Raw genomic sequence first — 24,819 nt, 5'->3', positions numbered from 1 at the left:
TGAGGGGTGACCTTATAGAGGTTTACAAAATTATGAGGGGCATGGATAGGATAAATAGACAAAGTCTTTTCCCTTGGGTCGGGGAGTCCAGAACTAGAGGGCATAGGTTGAGGGTGAGAGGGGAAAGATATAAAAGAGCCCTAAGTACGTGTCGTACGTGTATGGAATGACCTGCCAGAGGATGTGGTGGGGGCTGGTATAATTGCAACATTGAAGAGGCATTTGGATGGGTATATGAATAGGAAGGGTTTGGAGGGATATGGGCCGGGTGCTGGCAGGTGGGACTAGTTTGGGTTGGGATATCTGGTCGGCATGGACGGGTTGGACTGAAGGGTCTGTTTCCGTGCTGTACATCTCTATGACTCTAAGTCCATACCGACCTTCTGAAGAGTAACTCACCTTGACCCACCTCTGACTCATCCACCTAACACTATGGGCAGTTTCGCTTGGCCAATTCACCCTGACCTGCACATCTTTGGGAGGAAACCGGAGCACCTGGAGGAGAACCACACACACACTGGGAGAATGTGCAAACTCCACACAGATGGTCACCCAAGGCTAGAATCAGACCTGCGTCACGCACCCAGTGAGGCAGCAATGTGAACCACTGAGCCACTGTGCCACCCATGGCATTTTCCTGTATCAATGAGTAATTAATTTATGAAACATTTAAAACTCTGAGATGGATGATGATTAAGGCACCATAAACAGTTTGTTTATTTGTGGTATCAAACAAAAAGAAATGCATACATATTTGATAAAACAGATCAGTGGAAAGAAATGATTGAGTGCCAACTTAAACAATTAACACAATCCCTACTTACGTTTTGTTGTTTTAAAATGACTGCATTAGATGCCGATGAAATTAACTGGGGAAACTAGTTCAGAGTTTGACAATGTGGGGGAGTTAAATTAACATCTGCCGTTCAAACGTTAATCTACAGGGAGTCAAACAAATGTGATTTCAGTTGACCTCCTCTCTCAGGGTTGGCTTCAGCAGTTTTTCTGAGTCACTCTTTGAGATGATGTACTTCAGTACTTGGAGTTGGATCAAAAGAATTGCAGAAACAAACACAACTGTCTCCTGCAGCCAAACAAGGATGATATTGAAGTGAATCATTTTTAACGTCTGTTTTTAAACACCCTAATGTTGTAAAATGTTGAGAATAACTGATAAAATGGCATTATTGCACGGGTGGCATGAGAGAGAAAGGGGTGCCAATGCATCCTGCCGGAAGACTGTACTTCGTAAATTTGAAATACTTTCAATGAATTGTTTACTTGAGCAAGAATTAGTTATATCAATTCAATCGTAAATGGGGCGCAAACAGTATGGAAAAATTCCTGGCTGTTTCAACTAGCTTGGTAGGTTTCATCAATAAATACTTAAACAACAATAAAAGATAGAAAAGAGCCCTAAGGGGCACCTTTTTCACGCAGTGGGTGGTACCTGTATGGAATGAGCTGCCAGAGGATGTGGTGGAGGCTGGTACAATTGCAACATGTAAGAGGCATTTGGATGGGTATATGAATAGGAAGGGTTTGGAGGGATATGGGCCAGGTGCTGGCAGGTGGGACTAGATTCGGTTGGGATATCTGATCGGCATGGAAAGGTTTGGACCAAAGGGTCTGTTTCCATGCTATATCTCTATGACTCTATAACTAAAGTCTGCTGATCATATTCTTACTAACAAAATTAGCATTCCTCTTTCTGATATCAAATCTGTGTTCTGTAAGCTCTGCAGAAAATTTCAAGAATTTCCAGTAAAGATGATCATCTAGTTCTGCAGTTTATATCTAACTCTAATATGTGGTCTGTGTATATTCAGAATGGGATTTACTTTATGCACATCGCTTCAAAAATGGAATTGCTATTATATCAACAATATTTGTTTTTTTTTTAAAAACGGCGTTCCAATGGTGAAATGATTAGCATTAGATAGTCCAGCTTATGACTTACCAGCATTCTCACATTGAGTTTTTTACAGTCAATATCTATGATTACCCAATATGCTACCCTGTATTCAACCTTCCACTATGGAAAGTTACAACTACTCTGTTTTGAAGAGTTTTCCTGGTGGATAGTATTGATATTATTGGGGCTGAAAATGTGTTGCTGGAAAAGCACAGCAGGTCAGGCAGCATCCAGGGAACAGGAGAATCGACGTTTCGGGCATAAGCCCTTCTTCGGGAATGAGGAAAGTTTGTCCAGCAGGCTAAGATAAAAGGTAGGGAGGAGGGACTTGGGGGAGGGGCGTCGGAAATGTGATAGGTTTGATATTATTGGGAACAAGCATTTTTTTTCTGTCTAATTATTAAAGATATAGCAAGGATGACTGGAACTGTATCTTATATCAGTGAGATGGAAGTCTTTGCCATTATATTATTCAAAGAAGGGGTAAGGTGGAGGAGGAGTTATTTCCCTGGTGTCCTGGCCAATAATGTTAATGTTACTAGCTAGACACATGTTCTGGTCATGTAACTCCATTGCTGTTTGTGGGGCTCAGCTGTGCAGAGATTGCTTCCTACATTTCAAGAGAGACTAGACTTCAAAAGTAGTTTGTTAGTCATCAAGTGATTGAGAGAGTCTGAGATATTATAAATGCAACATTACTTTCGGCAAGGTTGCTAATTTGAGATGGTGTATTACCTGTAATGAACTTGAAGGAAATATTGGTAAAAATTGTCCATTCTAAGCTTAAGTTGTGTCTCTTCACTAATTTGGGCACACTCTTGACTCTGAAATATCTGTAGTCTGGAGTGCTTTGTACTCCCCATTAGAGATAAATGTGTCATTACAAGAAACTAAAAAGATATGTTAAAAAGTACAGGTATCTGTATTAAACTGGATTTCCACAAATGTAGCATTAATGTCATTACTTTGCCTCATGACAAACCCAATTTATTTTAATTTCATTATATGTTTGAGCATTGCAAAGTTGTGCTCGTCAAAATAGTGTTTCCTGGAAACCTTGTTTTTAAAAACACCTTGAATAGACATTCTCACAGGGCACTGCAAAGAATCTCTGTACAGCTAACCGATACATCATGCTCCCTTTCTGCAGCTATAAAACTTGATTTATATCCACTTCTCTGAAAATACTGCATGCTTCACCAAAAAAGTTTATTCTTCTAAAAGCAGTTAAGTTGCCCATCATAGCATCATTGTAAAAAATAGTGGCTGTCGAGTACTTGTGCTGGAAGAACTTGATTATGAATGTGAACAACTAAAGTTTTTTACATACTGAGGCAAAATATTTGTTCACTTTTATTTAATACAAAGCCAGATAGAAATTGTTAATGGTAGATGTCCTTTTATATTGCTAACAGTTGGGAGGAAAAGAAGCTGTATGCATTGGTTTAAAAATTACCATGATTGCTAATGCTGTTAGTGTGGGAGAAGGCTAAGTGATGAGCAAAAAGCTGCAGTTTTTTTTAATGTGCAAAGGCCACCATCCTAGTATTAGTTTCCCTGACAACAGGTAGTACAAATCTAGAAAATTTACTTTGCTAGAAAAGTTATTTTGCATCTGTGTAACATCTGAATATGTGTAACAGTAGTTCCAATCATTCATTTTTAGTTTTTCCTTTGCTTGCTTCCTGAAATTTTTGTACTTTTCACAACATGCTTAAATCTAGTTTCTATTAAAAAAAATTAAAAATTAAATTAAAAAAGAGAAGCATTTCATCTAAATGGCGAGAGGTTGCAGAACTCTGAGATGCAGAGAGATCTAGGTATCCTAGTGCATAAATCATAGAAGGTTAGCATGCAATTACAGCAAGTAATCAGGAGAGCTAATAAATGTAACGTTATGTTTTATTGTGGAAAGAATTAAATGCAAGAATAGGGAGCCTGTGCTTTGTCACCTGCCATATAGGGCATGATGAGACTGCATCTGGAGTACTGGTGTTCAGTACTGGTTTCCATGCTTACAGAAAGACATTAATGCATTAGAAGCTGTACTAAATTAGACCCTGGGATGAGCAGATTTCCTTATGAGAAAAGGTTAGTTGGGATAGTCCTATATCATTTAGAGTTTACAAGTTACTTAATTGCAACAAATAAGAACCTGAGTGGATGTGAAAAAGATGTTTCCTCTTGTGAAAGAATCTAGAACTAGGTGTCATGGTTTAAAAATAAGGGGTCCCCCATTTAAGCAAGAGGGGAAAAAAATTCCCTGAGGGTTGAGGGTCTTTGGAATTCCCTTCTTCAAAAGACAGTGGATACAAAATCTATAAATATGTTAAAGTAGAGTACATAGATTCTTGATTATAAAGGGGATGAAAGTTGATCGGGGCTATGCAGGCAAGTAGAGTTGAGTTTTAAATCGGATAAGCCATGATCTATTTGAATAGCAGAATAGGCTTGAAGGGCAAGTAGCCTATTCTTGTTGTGAGGAATGATCAAACTGGATCATTTATATTCATCAAATGTTCTCCAGTTTATTTTTTCTCTGCTGAAAATCAGCATTAAGGTAATATGCTACTTCTCATCTAGAGCTAAAATACAAGCTGCTTGCACTTAAGTGGACAGCAGTTTTGCTAGGATTGGTTCCTGCTACAGATTTGCCAGCAGCAAATGTGGATTGCAGTGTTTCAAAAAGTTAGCTCACCAAGTCCTTCTCAAGTCTAACTAGGAATGGGCAATACATGCTGGCCCAGCCTACAGCATTCACATCCCATGAATGTACTAAAATAAAAAATTGGTTGTAGAATGAGGACTGAATTGTTGCCTCATCTCAGCTCGTGCACTTCTTGCTTTCAAGATAGGAGCAGAGCCTCCCAAAATGAACATTACCTAATTTGCGTTGCTGATGAGTAATTGTCTTTCTGCTGTAACTTATGGATGGGAGCTAAAATTGAATGTGAAAGTAACTTTTAAATCATTTGGGCTTACTGTGAATAACTTTAGAGTCAAAGGTCCAATTGCTTTTATCAAGGTTATCCTACATTTGTCCTCCATCATCATCTAAAATAGTGTAAACCAGGGTATTATGAAGATGTGGGTGTACTGTAAAGAGTTAAAAGCTAGCAAAAACTACCTGACGGCACTAAGTGTTCTGAAAAAAATATAATGTCACATTTGGTCGAACAACTTGATTAGCTGGTTGCTTTGGAGAAAAAAACAAATTCAAATTTGACCAATCAGTTTAAATTATACCCGAAAGTACCCACCTCCAATCAAGTTTGAATTGAGTATATTGGTTTTTAGGATTGTCAATGACACAATCCGATGCTTTGGGGTAGACCCAATAGAACAGTTGAGGGGAGACCCGCCAAGCTACCAGCATGTAAAGTCGAGAGTGTGGTGCTGGAAAGCAAGCAGGTCTGGCAGCATCTGAGGAGCAGGAAAATTGACATTTTGGGCAAAAGCCCTTCATCAGGAATGAGGCTGGGAGCCTTTGGGGGTGGGGAGAAAAATGGGAGGAGGTGGGGTTGTGGGTAAGATAGCTGAGAATGCAGATGGAGGTGAGGGTAATGGTGATAGGTCAGAGGGGAGGGTGGAACGGATAGGTGGAAAGGAAGATGAACAGATGGGACGGATCATGAGGACGGTGCTGAGCTGGAAGGTTGAACTGGGATAAGGTAAGGAGAAGGGAAATGAGGAAACTGGTGAAATCCACATTGATGTCATGGGGTTGGAGGGTGCCGAGGTGGAAGATGACGCATTCTTCCTCCAGGTGTCGGGTGGTAAAGGAGTGGTGATGGAGGAGGCCCAGGACCTGCATGTCTTCAGCAGACTGCCTGAAAAATAGTTCTCTCAAAAGTACCTTTATCAATCAGTAACCTATGAAGCAGAATCCACAAGAAGAAGAAAAGAAGACTGGAATATCAAGGCGAACCGAAAGCTGTCTGGCTTTGAGATAAGTTTTGTTTTGTAAATCTTAATTGGGAGCTTTATCGGACTAGTATTGTAGAAGGAGAAGGTAAAAGATGGGTTAGAGGAAGGAGTTGTAAATAGTTGTTAATCATTCTCTGTTATACTCTAAAGAATAAAGTTGTTATTTTTACTTTAACTAGTTATTGGCCTGTCAAACTTTTACAGATTGCTGCACGGGATAAATCTTTTCTGTGTTGCTGGGTTAAAATAAGTAAGAGGGTCTACCCCATGTCTTAACAAGGGATGTAATAAAGTATTGTCTTGTGAATAAACTGGAAATTCGTTCCTTTTACATATATTTTTTTAAATCTCCCCAAAGGTGGGCTAAGCAATTGTGATGTGACAAAGTGATAAAAATTGCGATGCCTGTTGATTTTGTAATCAGTGAGCATGTTATGTTTAGAATCACTGGAGAATTTGGTTTGCCATTCATTAATATCAGGGTAGATCTGATTGTGGCTTGTGAAGTCCACTCCACTCCACCAATAACACTTGGTTCCCTTGTCAATCGAATATCTGTGTGTCAACTTTGTTTAACGAACCAGCTTCCACTACTTTCTGGGCAAAATGTTTGAGGTAAATTACCCTCTTAAAGAAGAACTCCAACGTAAATGAAATTCTTTCTTTTAAAGTATGTTCCCTCATTCCAGATTTCCAATGAAGGGAAGCATCCTATCAGCATCCACCAACCAAGCCCCCTCAGCATCTTATATGTTTCATTTCTCATTCTTCTGAACCCCACTGATTATGGACCCAACCTTCTCAATATTGTATCATTTTCAGATAATTCCTTAGTGCAAGAATGCTGTAATTAGCCATTGTACAGTTTAGCTTTTATTTGAAGCGGTTGAAATTCTAGCCCATGTTATATTTGTTGTTGCCACCTTCCAGGGGTTTTTCTCTCAAACAATAAGCAGGACTTTTTTTCCAAATAAACAGTGTACCAAATCCAGGAAAACTGAATACAACACCATAATCACCTTGTTCATGGTTGACTAGACTGTAGAGATTCACTGTAGAGATTTTTCTACAGTGCAAAAGGCCTATACATGTTGCCGAACCATTATCTGTTCGTCTGATGCCTAAGTAACAGGCCAGATGTCAGTAATAAAATTGAGCAGAGACTGGAGGAAACAGCGGATAGTCTGCCAACATAACTTGATATCTATAAAGCTATCACCTTTGCCATCAATGTTGCCTTTAAACTATGCAGTCAACTAGCGATCTAGAAGTTCTTGATTAGGCTGCTGTCAAGTCTGCCCTTTGAAGTTACCATGTTTGGCCCCACAAAAATTTAAAGGGCCTGTGTAACAAAAGAAATTGTCCACACACTAGAAAAGAATATTTGATAGTTTGTTACTTTTCCACCCTGCTACGTGGATCGAAGTTGTGGATGTTATCATATTATTATCATAGTATTCTACAGTACAGAAGAAGCCCTTCAATCCATTCAGTCAATATTGCCAAAAATATACTACCTACATCATTTCCCTCTTTCATGCACAAGGCCCACAGCCTTGATTGTTATGACATTTCAAGTGCTCATCCAAGTACTTTTTAAAGGTTGTGAGGTTTACTGTCATCAAATTTAATGACTTTGCCACAGACTGAAGCAATGGTTATCGTTGGTATCAAGTGACAGGACAGAGTACCCAATACTGATGCAAAAAAAGACAAAAACAAGAAGCAAGACCACAATCAAAAAGATCCACTTGCATTAGTCTGAACAGGCCATTTGCACGCCTGATTATTGAATTCCCATTGTCATTTTCTGTAGTCAGATACAGTATGAATGCCCTGACAGAAGTTGACAGATGAAATGTGATGAAAATGCATCAAAGATGACCTTAAAAATCTTGTAATATTAATATCCTATGCCAGGGAAGACAGTCACTGACAGACCAAAACGCTGTCATATCTGTCAGATGGGTTTGAATATACTTGAGGTTGCAAGTTGCCAGATTTGACTGCCAAACATCTGGCACATAAAGCTCATATCACCTTTCAGTGTGATATGTGGAACCTCAGAAATAGGTCTGGAGGGTTGGGGATGTGCTTCTTCTCCCTTCAGGACACTTCCAACATCTGAGAAGATATTTAAATGTGAGAGGAGATGGTCACAATCTGTTAAGTGACCGTTTCAAAGCCAACTCCCAACCATCTAAACTACCTATTGACTTATACCATTTTTTAAACTTACCTGACTGCGCCATGCTTTAAAATATGAGGAAATTATTTTGGAAAATTGCCATTGTATTCGAATTTTTAAAGTTATATGTTCTATTCAATCAAATATTTTTAAAATCAGATCATTGGGTACAGTGATATTTTTGACAGAATTCCAAAGATGTGTTGCAAACATTCTGGAATAAATGTAGATATGCTTTCCTTGTAAGTAGCGAGAAAGGTCTCTAGTTAAATTGTTTTTAGACAACTTGAAGACCTACTGAAAATAAATTTACAGAATCACACCGTAGTAAACTACATTTTTTAATGTATCGATGAATTTAGGCAGACCTAATTTATTAAAGGGGCAGAAGTGATAAGTATTTTTAATGCAGTTGTACTGTGTGAGAAGTTCTTTTCTAAGAAATCTAATGTAAGATCACTACAAAATGATTAAATTGGGTAAACGATCATGCATGGTCATTCTTGGGAATCATTTGTGTTTCTTTTATAAACCTTTCTAATCACTTCTGTATATGATGTGTAAATCATATCTAACCCCTCTGTTCATATTCTAAATAATATGAAGAACCAAGTGAATGATTTTTTTTTTGTGGTTCATGGTCACAGTTCATAAGTCGTTAACTTGTATGATGGTGTTGTAACCAGAAAATGAAAGTATTTGGGTACAAGTCTTGCTCAATTTTTTTTAACAAGGAAAATATATCAGGTGTTGTTTATTTTGTGTGGATTTTTTTTTAAATTAAGAAATCTAGTCTGGAACTAGCAGCATGTACTATCTACAAGATGCACTGCAGCAACTCGCCAAGGTTCTTTGGACATATCTAGAAGGACAAGGGCAGCATATGCACAGGAATGCATTAAAATACAAGTTCCCCATATGCCATACGCAAATCTGTCCTTATGGCCACTCGCCAAAATCCTGAAACTCCCCTCAAATGAGAAGTGGCCCTACGCCATACATACTGTAGCGGCTGCTGAATGTGGCTCATCACCCACTGCTCAAGGGCATTGGAGGTGGACAGTGAATGCTAATATCTCCTCTTCGCATTTAGCAGGTTGAGTAAGTTGCCAAACCATTTGGAAATGGCATAGCAGAGTCAATGGGCTTAATGGTCTTTTTCTGTACTTGTGTCTTATGCTCTTAAGGGCCAGTCAAGTATGTATTGGAATAGGTGTATCTAGAGAATAGAGGTATCAATAATTTGAGCTGGGGCAAAAGTAGGGTGATATCATGGCAGTGGAAATCGGTCATTTTGGTAATGATACTGATAGAAGGTTGGCAATCACCTCAGTATCTAATGTGACATTAAGATTGTGAACAGACTGACCTAACCTCAAAAAAGGCAACTGAAAGTAGTCCATTCTAACTTCCAATGGATTTATTTCAATTTTCCCACTCTCTTCTAAATATCTTCATGATCTTGTCCCATGCTACCACTGCGTTCATTTCAACCTCCTCACCCTCCCTCACCCTTTATTTCCACTTGTATACTATCATCTGTTCCAACAAAGACTTAGTGTGCATCACTCCTTACCCTTACTGTTCACCATGGTTGAACTATTGTGCCCCAAAATGCTGAAAAGCATTTTGCCTTGCCTTATCTCTGTCTACTCGTAGAAATCTCATTACAATAAATATGGTAAGATACTTCAAACAGATTTAGGAGAACTTTGTTACTGAATAATGATGCTGTTTAGATTGTGACAACATTATGGATTACAGTAATAAAATATTAAGCTGTGAAATGTTTCTTAATTTTCTCAATGACCTTCCTGCTGATTTCCTGGGGATGAAGTTGGCAGTTTCTGCGTCTCACTGCTGCATAACTACAAGTGCAACAAAACCTAATTGCCAATCCATCCTTCAGATTGCACTCAACACCATGCTGCCAGTTTTGTCAATACTAGTTGCAGTCTCTAAACTAAGAAGTGCCAATGTCCATTTTAAATTACAGGATTTAATTAAATTTCAGTTTACTTTGTCAAATTGGTTACTTTTTGGTCCAATGACTGGTTTAAATCTCAATGAACGAATCAGTTTTACAATTCTCACGTCATTGACCATGGGGTCTTCACTTCAGTGATGGTGATTTAAGACTTAATTTACAAGAGAATAAATGTTTTACTACCTCATGCTCTGAACATAAGCTCTTCTGTATTTTTAAGCATGTTTACAATCTGCCCCACATTTTTTGGTTCATAAATCTCACTCCTAATCTTTTGGCAATATTGACAGCTTTCAGAGCTGTTTATTTTTTATATATAGACTGGATTCCTTTTCCCGCCTGCCTGCTTCAGGAGAAATCATCCAGGAATAAGAAATACGTTGCACACAATCGTGGTATCTTCTCAAAATGCTGTGGGTGAGCTAATGATGCAAGGCAGGCTGATCTTTGCTTGTTTTAATAACAAGAATGTTGATTACACTTGGGGTAAAGATAATGATTGTAATATGGTTCTGAAATGTGTTAAATATAAAACATTTTGAATTACATTTCAGTCTTTTTGTAAAGGTACTTTTCATTAGATGTATTCTTTTAAGAATAAAAGGCAATAATACATGCCATTTCCTATTCTCAAGAAATAAGTTGATGCAGGGTTGTTTTGTAGAAATAATTGTCTCCAGTTACAGAGAAAACTTCTGTGCAAATAAATACTTTTAAGTGATTAGAAATATTGTCTATATTTAATGTGACCAGAATCAGTATTGAAACAATGCACATTGTTTCTACCTGAATGTGACAGTCAGTGAAACTAGCTTTATTAGAAATTATAAAGTAAATCTTAGCATTTGTAAAATCATGTTGAATTCTCAGAAAAACCTTCCTTTTCTTTCTTTGCACATTAATGTTGCACTTAGTGAGAAAAATACTAGTGGGTCTAATTTATAGATAGTAAGTGCAGAATGCACACAATTGGAAATAGACATCTGTGCAAGGCATTTCAATCATGAAACAGTGTACAGCTCTGTCAAAACATGACAATGGACCCACAATTCATCTGCATTCCTATTAAACCTATTCATTTGGAGTGAAGAATGCAAATTTCTCAAATAGAAGTATGTCAAAAATAATCTGAATTGAACAACTGTAACTTAACTGGAGATATATATCTATAACTAAAATCATAACTATATAAACGAATAAGTCTGATTTACATCTAGTCATTTGAGAGCAAAAGATGTTATCGTCTTGGCTGATGAATCACCATTAGTTAGATTTACATGCTGCAGTTACTTTTGTATTCTGTTTTATAGTGCAAAGTCTTCACATCACATATTTTTTATTTAATTGATAGAAGTGTTTGGGAAAGTACCACTGCTATGGACAGGTAATTAATCACTTCCCACTGCTGAATAGTTCATCAACAAGTTAAATTCAAACCTTTTTACACATGGTCACGATTTCATAGATTCCTGCATGAGACTTATGATCTCATCTATCCAAATTCCATTTCCCACGACATTGGAAAACTGAGAGAAGGCCATACCTGTGCTATTCTGCAATCTAGAAGAACTTCCTTCCTTTCTTTCTTTCTTTCTTTCTTAGAGAAAGAAATGCATCATTCAAGCTTTCTAGATTGCATTATGTATCTAAAATGTACTTGAGCATTTTCTTTTTAACCATATTGTGTTTTAATGTGTGACAATGCCTCAGGTCTGTAGTCTGTGGTTGAATATCTACCAGTTTAATTGTTGTGCTAAGTTATTGCCTTCCCAAGTGAGAATCAGACTATAATTACAGAAGTAATAATAGTCTTGATAATATAGCTTTTTCATTTAATGTAGGTCTGAGATTGTTTGAAGGATGAAAGCACAATTTTTCTTGTTCCAGCACGTTGCTGCCTACTCCAGAGACATATTATTTTTCTATCTTTGCTAAATGTTGCATGTTTACATTTTTATCTTTTCAGTTAGCTGCGTTTTGAAAGATTATCTCTAACTTGAACCTCTATCAAGCTTCCAGGATAACTGTACTCCTCTAGTTCTGGCCTGTTAGGCACCTCCCATTTCCTTTGCCCATGGTAGGTGTATATTTAGCTCCTGATCAAATATGACTTGGGAATGTCCTGTGTAAATCTCTCACTTCTTAACATCGATATCTTTGATCAAGGTTTTTGTCATGTGTCCTAGTATTTCTTTGATTCAGCACCAAATTCATGTTTGAACTCCTACAGATATTTAATACCATCAGGGTGCTATATGAATTCAATTTTCTGTTGCTCACTTCTGTAGATGGAGCTCATTGTTTGTCCCTCAAGGAGTTTATCTTCATCCTTCTATAAAATTACTAAATGCAGATCATGAAATGTGGAGTATTTGATTTACAAATGCAGGTATTCAGAAGATGAAAAGGAAAAAAATTAATGCAATCTTCATTGCAATCTTTGTGTCTAGAGATGAAATGTTAACCTTTTGTTTAGATGCTGACTCACCAACATATTTCCTGTTTTTTTAACACAGCTTTTCGATGTTTTATAGTGTTAATGTTTTTTTTTTAAAATGATAGCTAGTATCATTTTTAAAAGACAATTAAAAAAGGATGTACGACTAGCCCTTTTTTAAAAGTTTTTTTTACACCTTCCTTGGGTTCCACATTATTTCTCCATTTCCTGGCCAGCACATGGAAAAATAACCGATGTTGGCATCTGTCAATATCGCTATCCAGGCAAGCATGAGGAAATCTGAAATTGTTTCAGTTCTTGCAAACCCATTTTGCAATGCAAGCACAATAAATACCAATATAAAGATGACACAATATTATATGACGGAAAACTTTACTGCTATATGTGAAGAGTGTCTGAGAAAATGTGTTTCTGGGTGTGGCGCTTCTCCTGATCCTAGTGGTATACGTGCAAGTCTGTATTAGTTGTGATTGTGTCCAGCTTAACTAGTTTCATTCAGAAACCACATTTAATTCTTCTTACTAAACAGTGGTCAGCTTGTATGTATCACGGTTCTCAATCTTAGCTTGAAACCATTTAGTTTAGAAACGAGTTTTAGATGCTGTTAGCATTCAGGGACTGATTGCATAATAGAGCTCAGATTGATCTGACATAAAACATGTGGATTCTTTTGTAACATTAGCATGCCTAGCTTTCATTAGTGGTTATCAATCTGTCAGTATATTATCTAAAATGCATTGGAATAGTTTGAAAGTTTATCTGACGTAGACTCCCAGTTCGTTGTGAAGCAAGAAAACCGATTGGAGTGAAATGAAGTTATGAGAACTGACATCTTTGTAACAGTTTTACTAGATGATGTGCCAGCACGAGAAAGAAATGGCTTAATTTTCCAACTAAAATCACAAACCGCAAGGACCTTAAAGATTGAGTATAAAGGCAGCAGTTCCTGTGGATAATTGGTGTCTGGCAGGATTCCTGAGGGGGCTGAAACTGACTCACTGACTGACTGCTTTTTGTATCGGGGCTGATCTGATTGGTGCACTCTCAACAGCCAGGTCTTGGTCTGCCTCTCAAAAAACAGATTCCTGCAATACTGTTGCAGGCTTTTGCTGTGCACACTGGAATGCCTGACATGTTTTCTACATACTTCCATGGAACTAATTTACAAATCAGAAGCAAAGTATCAGGATTCTGCGAGATTTTGTGCATTGGCAGATGGCTCTGCTGGAATCAGAGGCGTCTATTGTGTTACGAAGTACATTTAAATCAGGTGAATTTGTTTATCTTTCTTTAACTTTGGGGACAATTTAAAATGATTTTTATTCCAAACTTGGTTCACATGAACAGCTGTGTTGATTTACTCTAGACTGAGAGTATGATGCAGTTAGTCTGCATTGTGTTACAGATTGTCGATTGTTTGAGTGAAGTGAACTTAGGAACATTGGTTATCAGTGCATCTGGTGACCTAAGGTACAGTGGATGGTCCTCAACGCTAGGTTAACATTCCTCTTGCTTACTCAATATAATGTATAAACAGCGAATGTGTTTCTTATGGAGCGTAGTCATCAAACAAAGTAAACCATTCCAGTTGATGTTCCTGGCCAGTTGGAAAGAACAAGCACAGTGATACTGCACTCAAACCAAAGAATCCAGATTTTGCTTATTTTACCTCAAATGGTTAAGGAATTATAGATGTTTTTGGATCACAGGCAGATCAATGATATCGATTATATACTGGGATAGTGAGTAACATTGCTTACGACTAGTCAAGTACATAAAGACTAGATCTTTTACAGGAATTTATTTGTGTGTGAACTTTAGTTGTGTCACCATTCAACTGGATTTTATACTTTGTTAATTTGTAAAGGAGGTTTTTTTAAATTGCTGAAAGTATTCTTGCTCATTAATTTTATGATTTAAAATGAAGTGATTAGGCTGACTTCTGGTGTGAGTTACAGAATTTCTTGTTATGGGAAGTTCTTACTGATTACGTTTATGTATTCCTAATGGAAAAGCAGTCTGCAGAAACGGGTTAAGAGGACAGGAATGTTCACAGGACCAAATAAAAACATTTTTAATAATATATCCTGAAGGAATATGTGCAAGGTCACAGGGGGCATGTCAGAGGTTAATGCTGTACTTTTAAACCATAGTAACAACATTCACCAAACATTTAAGATTGCTAAATCCATTGGGATTACTGGGAACAAGATATTCCCTAGAGCGCTAATAAAAACCACCCCAGTATTCTGAATTTATTGGCTTTCTGTCAGCATATTCAATATCAAAAAATATCATTGGTTGGAGGCAAAAATAGTTTACTTCCAGCCAGATTGGTTTTGATTTCTTTTTACTCCTTTTAGCTGTTAGTATTTGAAATAAAATATTGGTGGAAATTTTGCTGGAAGCAGAATAATGAGTTCATGATGCACAACATAATGTGCAAATTGGCCAATAGGCTCAAGCAAAGAGCGATGTTCTTTGAGCAACTTAAATTGACTAGCTCAGTCATTTAATTCACAAAATCGGCATCTTGCCCTCACCTTCCTGGTTATGTTTAAGAATTTTCAGGATTTGCACATTAATTGTCAATTAAACTCAAAGCAGATTTACGTCTGTTTTAAAATTTTAACTACCCTTTTGGAATTACATACACAATGGCAAGCAATCCCTCTGACTCAGAAAGGGAAGAGTTTAAGTGATCATATCTCCTTCCTGCACATAAATTGTTCTTGGAAATTTTAAAAATTCCAAAATTTAAATTTTTCTTTCTTTGCTCTTCTGTTTCTGTCTGAATCCATTAGCTGTTCCTTTTTCTGAATATAATTTGATTCCACTTCATCTGCTTTAATTTACCTCCTCGTGTGTAATTTTCTGATTGTCGTAATTCTTAAATTTCAGTGGTTAAGAAGAAACATTGTTGGTCTAGTTGTGTTCACAGAGGCACAGATTTACCAGTGTCTTTGAGTGTGATTATCAAGGGAATTTACACACAGACCAGAGGCATGGCTGAAGTGTTAAATAAACGCTTCGTATCTGTCTTTACTTGTGAGGCAGATGTTGCTCAGACAGTCGTGATGGGAGAAAGTTCAATCATTAGGAGGGTTTAAAATTGATAGGGATGGCGTATTAATAAGGCACTGAGATTGGATGAAATGCACCCAAGAACAGTGCATGAAGTGATTGTAGAAATTGCAGAGGGATATAAGTTTTCAATTATCCTTGGATTTGGGGGTGATGCTAGAGAACTGGAAACTTGCAAGTATTACATCCCTACAAAAAGGATTTCAAAGGTAAGCCCAGTAATTACAGCATTGTAACTTGAGTCTCAGTGGTAAGGCAACTGCCTGAAACATTTATTTATGATAGAATTAGTCGTTACATGGGAATATGTGAAGAGCAGCATGGATTTATTCGTGGAAATTCATGTCAGAATAACTTGCTAAGATTTTTTGAAGCGGTAATAGAGGGCAATTTTGTTGGTGAAGTATACTTAGACTTCCAGAAAGCATTTGATATAATATGACCCAATGGCATTGTGAGCAAAATTATAGCTCAGCAATAAAAGGGCTCGTAGCAACCTAGGTACAGAATGGGCTGAGGAATAGGAAATCAAAGGTATTTTTCAGGCTGAAGGAAGATGAGTAGTCATGTTCTCCAGATATCAGTATTGGGTCCCTTGCTTTTCTTAAATTATCTAGTTTTTGGTGTTCAGCAAACAATTTCAAAGTTTGCAGTTGAGACAAAATTTGGGAGCCTTGTATTTGTTTCTGTTCCTTTTTTTGTTGTTTTTTCCTGTAAGGAGAACAGTGTACAATGCCAAAAGAACTTAGGTCTAAGTTAGTAGAGTGAGCAGACTGGTGGCAAATGAAGTTCCATGTGGAGAAGTGTGAGGTGATATACTTTGATACAAAGAAAATGGAGAGACAATACACTGTAAAGGGTATGCAGAAGCAGAGAGACATGACTGTGTTTGTACACAAGTCATTCAAGTGACAGGATAGATAGAGAGAACCATGATTAAAATAGTTCTCAGCTTCATTAAAAGGGGCACAGAGTACATTAGCAAAGAGGTTATGATGAACTTGTATAAGACAGTAGTTAGACCTGAGATGGAGTATTTTGCGTAATTCTGGGTACCTCACTTTATGAAGGATGTGAACATAACTGGAAAGTACACAGAAAAGGTTTAAACTATGGTTTCAGGGGTGAGAAATTTTAGCTATGAGGGCAGATTGGAGAAGTTGACACTATAGCCCTTGGAGAGAAGGTGAAGACGAGATTTGATAAAAGTTGTCAAAATCACGATAGGCTTGGACAGCATAGATGAGAAACTGATCTCTTTTTAAAAGGATCGAGAATCAGGAGGACACGGTTTAAAATGTATTGTGGGGTGACAGAAACCTTTTTCATTCAGCGAGTAGTTAGAGGATCTGATGCTGAGTAACACCAACAGTGTGGATTAAGTTCCTGGACCAGCTGAGCTTACCATGAAGGATTCCTCTTCTCAACCTGAGGCATGGTGTCCCTCAGTAAAAGTTATCTTTCTGTAATAAGAGAGCAGCCATATGGTCTAGTAAGACTCTGTTGACTTTACCTCCTCTTTGCTTCGAGGATGGAATGCACTGCCAGGAAGTATGGTGGCCGCAAATTTAATTGAGTCATTAAAGATGACTAAAGACTGAAGAGGCAATCAGATGATTGTTTTTACAGCAAATCTTTTACTAACTGGCACACATTGTGCCAGGAGTGTACTGGTTGATCAAATATTCCGGATAATCAAGAGGTACACATGACTGCAGTAAATCCTGACCAAGCGAAACTTCAAGACATCAACATCCCTCAAAATACCTATGTAAAAACATCAACGCACATCATAAAACCAATTTAAAAACACAAAATAAGTAATAGAAATGTAATTCAGGGGGTATACACTTTACTTTATTTACTGCATAAATACTCGGACATCACGGTAGATTTATTGAATCCCTATAGTGTAGAAACAGGCCGTTTGGCCCAACAAGTTCACATGGACCCTCCAAAGAGTATCCCACCCAGATCCATTTCCCTACTACTCTACATTTCCCCTGACTAATGCGCCTAATCTACACATCCCTGAACATGTGGGCAATTTAGCATGACCAATCTTTGGACCGTGGGAGGAAACCGGAGCACCCGGAGGAAATCCATACAGAAATGGAGAATGTGCAAGCTCCACGCAGACAGTCGCCCGAGGCTGGAGTTGAACCCAGGTCCCTCGCGCTGTGAGGCAGCAGTGGTAACCACTGAGCCACCGTGCTACCCAAACCTGTGGTATTTGAGGAACAGAACAACCTCTATTATCCGAACGAGACGGGTGGGGAGTATTTTGTTTGGATATCAGATCGTTTGGATAACTGATCTGATTGTAAACAAGCAGTAATTTGGGTGCCAGTTATTAAACATGCTTCGGTTATCTGACAATACATGCCATAATGCAATTTAACTGATAACTGATCTGACTGTAAACAAGCGGTAATTTGAGTACCAGTTATTGAACATGCTTCGGTTATCCAGTAATGCATGCCATAATGCCGTTTAACTGATTAAATGAATGCTGAGTTGCTTAATGCTGTTTTACAGCACCTTGAGATCTTGTTCAGATAATCCGAAATTCAGCTAATTGATGTTCGGGTGATCGAGGTTGTACTGTATATACTTTTTGTCAGTTTATCAAGAAGGCCAAACAATTAGGTGCTGGTTAAAACAGTTTGCTGTACTTAAATAATCAGAAGCACAGGAAAAAGGCAGCAGATTAGCAATAAGTCAAAATGCTTGTAGAGCCTGTGCAGAGACCATGGGCTAAATGGCCTACTGTGTCATAACGATTCTGTTATTCTGAACTTGCACTTTAGAAAACTAAGCTGGAATTCGAAGGAATAATTCTAACCAATAAATATCCATTGGAAAATGCCCCACTTCAGATAGATTTGGGCCTTCCTTTCAGTTGTTTTAAAATCTGAGTAGATTTTTAATTATTTTTTATTTAGTCTTTCATCAGATGTTAGTGTTGCTAGCTAAACCAGCATATATTGCTTATCCTTATTTGCCCTTGAAATAAATCATTAGTAGATGCCAAGGACTTTACATTCACCTGCACTATCCAGCTCTCCCCAGTGGGTGAGGAGGTGGAGAGTTGTCATGTTTGTCATCATTGTACCACTTTGGCAATCTAGTGACAGTGAAGAGTGGCAGATAACATATCCACCCTTAGGCCAATTGTGGCCTAGGCTAGGCGCTGGCCAGTTAAGGGTCTCTTGTATCCTCCTCCTTGGATTCTGTTCTTCTCTCCACCACTGGCATTCTAGCAGCAGTAGATGGGCATTGCACTATGTAGGTAGACCACCCTGACACTCAAGGAGGATAGATGTTTTGATGAAAATTGACCATATTGAGACTGTATGGTTCAAGCAAGCACAGATTTTATTTGAGCATAGGCAATTGAGAAGATCATCTTGGTCATCCAAATAACATCGTAAAAACAGAGTTTTCAGCATATATTTATAATTCTCAATTATAAATGCAGGATAATTAGGATTCCAGAGTGAAACCCAGCTTGATAAGCCATAGTTTTATTTTTGTTATTTGTTTACCATGGTGGTCAGTCACTGAACACATGCACAAGAGACTGCCAATGTACTTTTACCCAAAAGCTGCCAAAGCTTAATAGACACAAAACAAAAGAACTATGTTACACTATATAAAAACTATTTAATTATGGTCTAATAATGAAGGCTCAAATGACGACCACCTGCTTCAATTTTCTGCGTTTATTACAAATATTAGAAAGAAAGACACTCTTGCTCCCAACAAAACTCTGAAGGGTCACCACTATCTCCACTTTAAAGTTTCTTATTCAGTTGGCACATCTGGAATCTTTCCTTTTGGCAAACTTCTGCATTTACTCAATGGTTTGTTCTTATCAATGTCTCTTCCTGAGACCTTTAAACAAGCTACTTGATGGTCAGCTAACTTATTACTTAACATGATTTACTTAAACTCATCTCTTCCACAGCATTATGTTTCTGGAGTTTTCTTCAAAGCCACATAGCACTTCTTCTCAGGTGTAGGGAATGCTGGATGACTAGAGAAATTGAGGTTTTGGTTAAGAAACTGAAGGAAGCATATGTCTGGTATAGATTGGAGAGATCGAGTGAATCCTCAGAAGAGTACAAAGGCAGTAGCAGTATAATTAAGAGGGAAATCAGGAGGGCAAAACGGGGACATGAGATAGCTTTGGTATATAGAGCTAAGGAGAATCCAATGAGATTTTATAAATACATAAAGGACAAAAGGGTAACTAGGGAGCGAATAGGGCCCTCAAAGATCAGCAAGGCGGCCTATGTGTGGAGTCGCAGGAGATGGGAGAAATACTAAACAAGTATTTTGCATCAGTGTTTACCCTGGAGAAGGACATGGAAGACACAGAATGTGGGGAAATAGATGGTGACATCTTGAAAATGACCATATTACAGAGGAGCAGGTGCTGGATGTTTTGAAATGCAGAAAAGTGGATAAAACTCTAGGATCTGGCCAGGTGCATTCTAGAATTCTGTGGGAAGCTAGGGAAGTAATTGCTGGGCCCCCTTGCTGAGATATTTGTATCATCGATAGTCACAGGTGAGGTGCCAGAAGACTGGAGGTTGGCAAACGTGATGCCACTGTTTAAGAAGGGTGGTAAGAAAAGCAAGGGAAATATAGACCAGTGAGCCTCATGTCGGTGGTGGGCAAGTTGTTGGAGGGAATCCTGAGGGACAGGATGTACATGTATTTGGAAAGACGAGGACTGATTAGGGAATAGTCAACATGGCTTTGTGCGTGGGAAATCATGTCTCACAAACTTGATTGAGTTTTTGAAGTAGTAACAAAGAGGATTGATGAGGGCAGAGCGGTAGATGTGATCTATATGGACTTCAGTAAGGCATTCAACAAGGTTCCCCATGGGAGACTGATTAGCAAGGTTAGATCTCATGGAATACAGAGAACTAGCCATTTGAATACAGAACTGGCTCAAAGGTAGAAGACAGAAGGTGGTGAAGGGTTGTTTTTCAGACTGGAGGCTTGTGACCAGTGGAGTGCCACAAGGACCGGTGCTGGTCCACTGCTTTTTGTCATTTATGTTCACATCCAAATCATTTATATAAGAGGTGTAGTTAGTAAGTTTGCAGATGACACCAAAATTAGAGGTGTAGTGGACAGCGAAGGAGGTTACCACACAGTACAGTAAGATCTTGATCAGATGGGCCAGTGGGCTGAGGAGTGGAAGATGGAGTTTAATTTAGATAAACGTGAGGTGCTGCATTTTTGGGAAAGCAAATCAGAGCAGCACTTATACACTTAATGTTAAGGTCTTGGAGAGTGTAGCTGAACAATGAGACTTGGAGTGCAGGTTCATAGCACTTTGAAAGTGGAGCCGCAGGTAGGTAGGATAGTGAAGAAAGCGTTTGGTATGTTTTCCTTTATTGGTCAGAGCATTGAGTATAGGAGTTGGGAGGTCATGTTGCGGCTGTACTGATTAGGCCACTGTTGGAAAATAATGTGCAATTCTGGTCTCTTTCCTATGGGAAAGATGTTGTGAACCTTGAAAGGATTCAGAAAAGAGTTGCAAGGATGTTGCCAGGGTTGGAGGATTTTAACTATTGAAAGAGGCTGAATAGGCTGGGGCTGTTGTTCCTGGAGCGTCGAAGGCAGAGATGTGACCTTAGAGGTTTATAAAATCATGAGGGGCGTGGATAGGGTAAATAGACAAGGTCTTTTCCCTGGGGTGGGGGAGTCCAGAACTAGAGGGCATTGGTTTAGGGTGAGAGGAGAAAGAAATGAAAGGAATCTAAGGGGCAATTTTTTCCAGAGGGTGGTGTGTGTATAGAATGAGCTGCCAGAGGAAGTGGCGGAGGCTGGTACAATTGCAGCATTTAAAAGGCATTCGGATGGGTATATGAATCGGAAGGGTTTGGAGGGATATGGGCCAAATGCTGGCAAATGGGACTCGATTAGGTTAGGATATCTGGTTGGCATGGGTGAGTTGGACCGAAGGGTCTGTTTCCATGCTGTATATCTCTATGACTCTAATGACTGCTTTGAAGACTACCATTGGCAGCTGTTATGGATCTCCTCTTTCTAATTGAATCTTGCACACTGCTGGGCTTCTTCTGGAAAGTTTTGACTTTGTGTTACCAGAACTTCTGTCTTGAGGCAATATCTGATTTCACTTTTTTTCCACCCCTTTCCTAATGCAATAATATTCATCTCAAGAGTTTTAAAGACTTTATTTAAATGCATGTCAACAAATCTTCAGTCTGTTTGAATCCATAGTAATACAGCTGTATTGCCTGGATTCTCAGTTCCCCTGACCCCCTTGCTCTGTGTGACAATGATTTAATGTTTACACAGGCTGTTACAAAATGGAAGAAATCAAACATAACCACAACACATTTGAAGAGTATAATGCATTTTAATTTTAATTCCATCTTGTCACTTCATGGGTCCCTCCTGGTTGATCATCCTATGGCTCATGGAGGCCTGCTGTCCTCATGGCAAGGGTCATCTCACTGTCCACATGATCAGCACCAGATACTGCCTTTTTGGTTCAGGCAGACCTCAACCTCATTTACCTGCACTCTGGGCTATGTCATTGGGATCTGTTGCAGTCTCAGCAGTGCTGACCTCTCCTGGGTGATGCTGCCAGGACTGATAAGCTGATGAGGTTCTCTGGTCAGAAGCTGTTAAGAAACAGGGCATCCTCCTTTAATAGGGCAGAAGCCATTTCTGTCAGAGGATTTGCAAAATCTGGCCATGGTTTCAGGACCAGTGGAGACAGGATTACTCCAACTTTCTAGCCACACCCCTCCCTCCCATAAAATCCTGGCAGAGGTAGTGGGTAGGGCCAAAACCCACAAAGTTTCAATTAAATTCATGACTTGTTCTGAGTTTTCAAGTAGGGTAGCTGCTAATGCTGAACACCATGTCTCTGGGCCATGGAGCTAAAAAAAAAATACTTGTGGTTTCTGATCTTGGTTGCTATTCACTAGAAGCAAGTAATAAATGCAAGATGCAGACACAAGGGAAAACAAAATATACTTATGTCAAAATGGATGCCAGAATTCATGGCCCAAGTTGTGCTTGATGTTGAATCATCTTTAGTGTTGAGAATTTGTAAATAATTTTAGTGTGGGGCTGTCAGGGAGCTGAGAGAACTCTTTTAAAGCAAAGTGCATTGTCTGTTGCTGAGTTTTTTGACAGTGAAACATGAACATTATTGTGTATGGCTTGACTGGTTGGTATTTTGATAGAATGACCAACATTTGTGGCTCATAAGTTGTACATTATTTTTGATGCCATTGGTATATAAGTTAGTCCTTTTCTGAGAACTGTGAAATGCCAGGAAGTGACCTGTTAAGTATTCATTTAAAATGATCACTGGCCTAACATGACAAAACATGTTGAAGGAGAGCAAAAGCTGATGACAGCATAATTTCTTTGGTTTATATTTGCATAGGGCTAATATGAAGTCTTTTAAAGTTATACATCACTAATAATATTATACTATTTAATTTCACAGTATTATAATGCTGTGTGAACCTGCATAATGCACATTTCCATAATATTCCGTATTTTTTTCAAATGGCTGGAATCAAACAGAATTGCAAAAATGTGCTGGGTAGGGATGGGGGGAGGCTGCACGATATCAATTATTTAACAAAAGACCACTAGGTGTAGCAGAAAGCCCTTGAAGCATAAACTAACCCCTAAGTTTAAGGTCTGGCTGATGCTTAATTATGTTGTCAGCTGTGGTGCTGAGTCTTCTAGGTCAAAAGGTTTCAGAAGAAACTTTTGTTCCTGATCGCTATCCATAAACCCAAGCCTGGACACTATGATGGACCTTTTTTTGTCTGGCCACACAGATCTTAATGTTGGTTACATTTCAGCATGTGCATCACTAAGTGCAAAGGGTAAGAGATGAGTGTTTCTCCTGTGAAGGAAGCTGTTTCAGTAGCCCTGCCTCTTTGCAGTGTCTTCATACAATAGGATCAAAGAATGGTTATAGGAGAAGGCTACGCAGCCTGTCAGTTCTCTGCAAAAGCTAATCAAACTCCAACCACACGTTATCCTGCAGTCTGATAAACAACCATTTGTCACCTCTTTGTTTCCCATCACTCAGACAACTTTGTATGCATGCTGCCACTGTCCCTTTCATTTGAAAGCTATGAGCTTTAGCTTTGCCAGCAAGCATGTGATATAGCACTTTATCAAAAATCTATGTACACAGAATCAACCACATTTGCCTTGATAACCCTTGTTCATTGAAAAACCTAAGTCAAATTTGTTGAGATCAAACCCACACCAACAGGATACAGGAGGATGAAATCTGTGGAGGACAGTGTAATACTGTTAAGTTGTTGAATTCAATGTTGAGCCCTGAAGGCTGTAAAGTGCCTAAAGTGGAAAATGAGGTGCTGTTCCAGGTAACAATGGGTTTCACTGGTCCAGGTTGCAGTACATTGACAGTTCCCTTCAGTTCTTAAGAAGACTCATGAATTCAAAACATTAACTCCTCCTGTCCGCAGATGCTGCCAATTCAGCTGAGTTTCTCTCGCACTTTGATTTTATCTATAATGCTGTTCCTGCTTTGGTTAAAAGTTACAGACTTTAGTTAGTGCAACTATAAAAAATAAAGTTAAAAATCACACAACACCAGTTTATAGTCCAACAGGTTTAATTGGAAGCGCACTAGCTTTCGGAGCGTCGCTCCGAAATCAGGTGGTTGTGGAGGGCTGTGTTACAATCGAGCCCTCCACTATCACCTGATGAAGGAGCGTCGCTCCGAAAGCTAGTGTGATTCCAATTAAACCTGTTGGACTATAACCTGGTGTTGTGTGATTTTTAACTTTGTACACCCCAGTCCAACACCAGCATCTCCGAATTATAAAAAATAATCTTTCCTAAGTTAAAATGCTAATTTGCTAATAAAACATGGATGCTAAAATTAATATCATAAGCAGGAGAAAGAGAGGATAAAAGCTGCTTGAGGTGAACTGGACTAATCAATGTTGACTGATTATTAACAAATAATGCTCAAAACAAATGGTGGAAAATACTGATGGTTATTTTTAAAAATGTTTAGAAACAATAATTCTTGAGGATGAAAATTTACAAACCAGAGTGCATGCCCAATATCATCAGAGTTCTCTTTGAAATCACCAGGAATGTTCCTGCGCATGGTAGCGCACAGCCTAATACATCCACATTGCCACAGAAGTCTTTCCCTTCATTCCCCGGGTGTCCTAAAGGATGTGTCTGTATTTTTA

General features: G+C 38.6%; 1 protein-coding gene across 9 annotated transcripts in view; it reads left to right on the top strand.

The window, feature by feature from the left end:
* mrtfba (myocardin related transcription factor Ba) overlaps positions 1-24,819 on the top strand; it is a 238,705-nt gene that overhangs the window by 129,787 nt on the left and 84,099 nt on the right. Inside the window, exon 1 of one of the 9 annotated variants that reach the window (XM_043712106.1) lies at positions 13,575-13,745. The exons of the other annotated variants lie outside the window; for them this stretch is intronic. Within the exon in view, the coding sequence (XP_043568041.1) occupies positions 13,691-13,745 (55 nt within the window). The 5' untranslated portion in view covers positions 13,575-13,690. Of the gene's footprint in view, positions 1-13,574; positions 13,746-24,819 lie in introns of those variants that run through there. 9 annotated transcript variants of the gene reach the window in all.

The sequence above is a fragment of the Chiloscyllium plagiosum genome, chromosome 21 (genome assembly GCF_004010195.1).
Source record: "Chiloscyllium plagiosum isolate BGI_BamShark_2017 chromosome 21, ASM401019v2, whole genome shotgun sequence".
In the NCBI taxonomy this organism is placed as follows: Eukaryota; Metazoa; Chordata; class Chondrichthyes; order Orectolobiformes; family Hemiscylliidae; genus Chiloscyllium; species Chiloscyllium plagiosum.
The sequence above is the reverse complement of the archived record's forward strand: the minus strand, read 5'-3'. Positions and strand labels throughout refer to the sequence as shown.